Source organism: Perkinsus marinus (assembly GCF_000006405.1).
Source record: "Perkinsus marinus ATCC 50983 genomic scaffold scf_1104296931854, whole genome shotgun sequence".
Classification (NCBI taxonomy): Eukaryota; Perkinsozoa; order Perkinsida; family Perkinsidae; genus Perkinsus; species Perkinsus marinus.
The window spans coordinates 341,206-345,845 of NW_003215631.1; the positions used below are offsets into that span (position 1 = coordinate 341,206).

The following is a 4,640-nucleotide window of genomic DNA, read 5'->3' on the forward strand; positions in this document are numbered from 1 at the left end:
TCACAGTAGTGAGCAGTGATATACGCAGTATTGGTCGCTGTCTCGTCTCTCCTTTTGAACCACAGTTCCAGCAGCCGATAGAGTCGCTTCAGATCCGAGCGCTTGACCTCGCCTCAATAGTGATGTCAGAGTTTATTAGGTCGAGCAAGTAAAGCATAGCAGTTGACCAGACCTTGATAACGGACGGACTGCAGGTTCGTGTCCAACATATTCTCCAGCAACCGTTTCCTTGGGATACCGGAATATCGCACCGCGACTTGCACTCCAACAACGCAACAAAAATGATTAAACATGCAAAATCGAGCAAATAAACGGCTTCTACACGCACTTGTAATGATCTTCATCACCTGATGAAGAGTTGTGGCTAATATCTGGACCGAGTACTCACCAGCGTCGTATATGAGGCCATCGTCGCTTAGCTCTCCAAGAAGCTTGCTGAAAAAAGACACAATAAGCACAAAACCGCTGAAGGAGCCGCGCTCACCGAATCTCTGCTGTTCCCAGAACTCCCTGGAACTTAGCAGCCATCTCTCCAACCTGAACCAGCGGACCATGCAGCGAATTAGCTGTCAAGCGCATGACGAAAGAGAGATTTTCTACGATCAACCGAATACTCTCACCGTCTGGCACCGACCAGACAAAACGCACACAAAACGATACTCACTCGATTCAATACTCACACAAAACGCGTTGCCGGCGTTCTGAAATGAGCGCTTATGGAAGGGGCGACTTCATTACCGAGTATCCAAAATCAGTCGACTTCGATCCAACCTTAATGAATTCCAGAAGCTGCTCACGCTTGTCAGCATGACTGTTAGCGGCGCCAGATTGATTCTCGCTTGCAGGAGAAGGCATCGATGATGATGGGTTGCTGCACGCGAGTAAGAAAATATCAAACCTCTATAATATCATAGCGCTCAGGTCACTCACGCGCTGGCCACTTCAACCCCGGCCTGGGATATCCCTCCGAACGAGAGTCTTTTGCCATCAGCCGAGACAGGTGCAATTTCCCCAGTGTTGGCGATGTACGCATGGGCAATAGCTGCAATATGACCTGCGAGAACGTTTAGACCAGCTGAATGCCTATTCGCAATCATATGGACTACGTACAGGGTATCTCATTCAAGTCATCTACCGGCAGAACCTTCAGAGCCGAGATATATGGATTGCTCCCGCCCCGAATAGCTCCGATCACACGAACATAAGGCTGCCCATGAATATGGAACCTCCCGACACAAAATATACGAGTCCAACCGAATCTAGCGGTGCATTACTTCCCGTTCTTGAGAATTTCGTTCACTTTATCTCTACCAGTGGTATCGGACTCCTCTGGGACAAGAGAATATCACGAGCGCGAGGTAAGTTCAGCTCACCGAGATACATCTTGCATCGAACACTCCCCGTGAAGTCATCCAAGGTCCAGTGAATAGCCAAGCCATCATGTTCGACATCTCTAGCGTTACCTACGGTCAAACAGCAGGCCATGGAAGTTTCTACACTCCTATTCAATGGGATTGGGGTCCTGCTGAGTATCAACAGTGCACTAGATCGATACTATAAAACAGAGATTATACTTCACATAATCGTCAAGCTCCTGACTGATGCTCAGAGAACCTACCGAGAATCTCCACCACCCTCGCAGCAGCTCCGAACACTTCAATATCATCCCCACCTGAGCATCACATAGGTGTCAGATTATCTGAACGAATTCATCGAGACAACCCACCTGAGTGTTGCGTCACTGCATCGTGGAAGACCCTCACATTCACTGGTATCAACGGCCGACGTGCGGGCTTCTTATCTCCTGAAAATCAACCAATGCCATACCATGAACATCGGAAATCACTTGTCACCTCCTCCGGTATCCATCCCGGCACCGAACGACATCTGAAGAAAAACAGCCACTGATTTCGTATAGGCTAGGACTATACTCGCACATTTTCCACAACGATTGCTTATTCACGGAATCCTCGAGAAGCAAAGCATCACAACAGTGAAGATGAATGCGACATGCGACAAATGCAAGGCTACTGTGCAGCCTGAGCAACTCACTCGGCCAAAAGATGATCTCCCACCAGACTGGGATCCGAATCCGGGAGTACTGGCCATCGCTGTAGTTGAAGTATCCCCACCAAAGCCACCGAAACCACCGAAGCCACCGAATGACATTTGCGGGCAAGGTCAACTCTGGCAACAAAAACTCGCCATCACTGAACCCCTGGAGTTGTCGAACTTCGTTTCGCCGAATCAAGTCAGTTGCGCCAAGATAATCGATGAATATTCCTAGCGCGACACAAGATAGAACGTTGCTCGATGACTTGTCTATTCTATATCCCGTTGAATATCAACAACCCAGAACAGATGGGGAAATGCCTTCAACGAAGAATGCCCCATTTTACGATAAACACTATTTGCCATGGAGATGCTGCTGGTACTCAGACGATCGAGAATTGACGATCCTGAGAAACCCTGAGACTAAGTCTTGGCGCGAGCCGACACTGATAACTCGAAAGTTTCATGTGAACAACGTCTAGGTCAGTGACATGCGGACTTGGCGAACTGATCGAAGAAGGTTTCCTTTATAGACGGGGCGTACTGAAATTGAGATGATGAGGTCAAAGGAAGAATAAAAACTGACTCACAGTCTCCTCAGTTCGCATCCTCACTCTGTTTTGATCCTCAGCGAGCCTCATATTCTCTTCTACCAGCGCTTTGGCAGCACTCCGACGCTGATTCTCTTGCTCATCATGGATCTGAATACAGTAGTTACCCACAATGATGTCCAATGCAAGAACAAATACCACTATTTTTTTCACTTCTACAAGCCGACGGGACTCACTCTCACAGCCTCCAAACGTTGAGCTTCGGCTTGCGCTGCATCCCGGGCTGTCCTGTCATTCTCCTCAGTGACTCTCCTAATCCTCTGTTCAACCTGGAAACGACGAAGGCTCCAACCGGGCCATTTATGGACATATCGTAGCGAGATAATATACCGACAGAGCGGAAAGTCCCAAGCCGGATGGTCACCTGTTGAGCCTGCGAGTCCAGAACGTCCTGCTTTCCCTTAAGAGAAACACCCTTGAAATCAGAACTCGTCCCAATGTCACCGTTCAACAGCTCGCTGATCACAACCAATCGCTACGCCAGCTCGTGGATCGGAGACTACCTTCGATGTAGGTGGAAATCGATGTCCCGCATCGCGCTTGTCTTCGAGTATTGCGAATCCCTTTTTTGTTTCTCCTTCCGTCCTCTTTGCAACTCCCTAAATACACGCTCCATTTCTCAAAAGCATGCACTGACAATTCAACTTACGCATTATACTCGTCTAGAGCTCGTCGCGCAGCTCTCCTCGACGCCTCCTCTTCAGTGTCAATAGCAAGCCTAGTCTCGAAGTCCAACTTCGAAAGTTCAGCAAATGCTCGTTCGAGTGCAGCTTCCCCTATCATAACAATCTGGATAACCTAATTCGGCCCCGTTTCTATTACGTTCAAGCAGCTCTTTATTCTCCTGCTCCTGCCCCTCCAAGCCTCGCTGAAATAGAGAAAGCTAGTACCAGTTCTCAAGGAGCGCATTATCAACGATAGTAAACCATGCTATAATACATGTGTAATAGTACAGTTATAAGTACACTAGTACTGTAATACTCATACTATTGCTATACATGTATAAGTGCAAGAAGATGAATGAGAGAATAAGAACTATGAGAGATAAGCCTGGTAGATCACGGTACCACTGCATCACACGGAGCCCGCAAAGGCCCAACTCGCGAACTATAGTAATGACGCATCTAACTCTGCTAGCCGCAATGCATAAATATATGATATGCACAGTTTGTCGATTGATAAGAGGGTGATGTGAATCAGCGAGTCGCATAAGAACAGGTGAGTGAGTTACGCGCACCCTTGCATGTTCTCTGAGAAACACAATCTATGATCCTCACCACGAGTTCTTTTTGCATTGCCTTCTTATCCTCAACGAATTCTCCAGCGAATACCTGAAACACTAACAGATACTCTCGAGCACATAAACACGGAACATCCCCACCTGAGCAGCGCTCGGACCGACATGCTCGATATCGATCGACAAGTCCCTACGAATACCAGAATGTTCTCGATCATAGAACATTAGAGCCAGGTATAACCGACCTCTTGGGGTCGCTGAGAAAATACTCCCCTCGAGCTGTCTTTCCTAGCTTGTTCAGAGAGTGATGTCGAGCCGATGCCTCTCTCTGGCGTTGATCTTCCTGGCGTTCTGCCTCAATCCTGTGTGAACGGAGAGGGATGAGAGAGTATCAGACCTCCCGAATAACCCACTGTTGCGCTATTCTGTCTAGTTTTTCCAGAACGGCTCTGTCATCTCTGGCCATATCAGCTTCCGCTTGACGACACTCGTTTTTGTGAGCAATCTGCCTTTCCCATTCGTCGGCCTGATATAGACTCCATGATTCACAGATTAATAATCCCATTAGACGGAATACAAAAAGATAGGGCCAACCTTGGAGTATTCTACGCTGTTCAGCGAATAACGCCAGTCTACGCAAGGACCCAAGACTTGCAGAGCGAATAACTATACTTACGCTGGCGCCTATTTGCCTTATACGTGGGTCGAGGAGCCTCTTGGATTTCTCAGCTCGTTCGTTG

General features: G+C 48.0%; 2 protein-coding genes across 2 annotated transcripts; both read right to left on the minus strand.

Annotated features, from left to right (window-relative positions):
* Positions 1–288: 288 nt before the first annotated feature.
* Pmar_PMAR019939 (conserved hypothetical protein) lies at positions 289–2,169 on the minus strand (the record flags this gene model as incomplete). The annotated part of the gene is made up of 12 exons (XM_002786215.1): positions 289–347; positions 389–435; positions 485–537; positions 739–871; positions 931–1,054; positions 1,111–1,226; positions 1,275–1,329; positions 1,374–1,463; positions 1,619–1,672; positions 1,727–1,804; positions 1,854–1,887; positions 2,053–2,169. 12 exons carry the CDS (start codon positions 2,167–2,169, stop codon positions 319–321), a joined length of 930 nt encoding a protein of 309 aa, XP_002786261.1. The 3' UTR covers positions 289–318.
* A 366-nt stretch (positions 2,170–2,535) lies between these two features.
* On the minus strand, positions 2,536–4,125 carry Pmar_PMAR019940 (conserved hypothetical protein; the record flags this gene model as incomplete). The annotated part of the gene is made up of 9 exons (XM_002786216.1): positions 2,536–2,595; positions 2,643–2,753; positions 2,840–2,932; positions 3,028–3,121; positions 3,167–3,262; positions 3,313–3,439; positions 3,486–3,531; positions 3,941–3,994; positions 4,045–4,125. 9 exons carry the CDS (start codon positions 4,123–4,125, stop codon positions 2,536–2,538), a joined length of 762 nt encoding a protein of 253 aa, XP_002786262.1.
* Between the last annotated feature and the right edge of the window lie 515 nt (positions 4,126–4,640).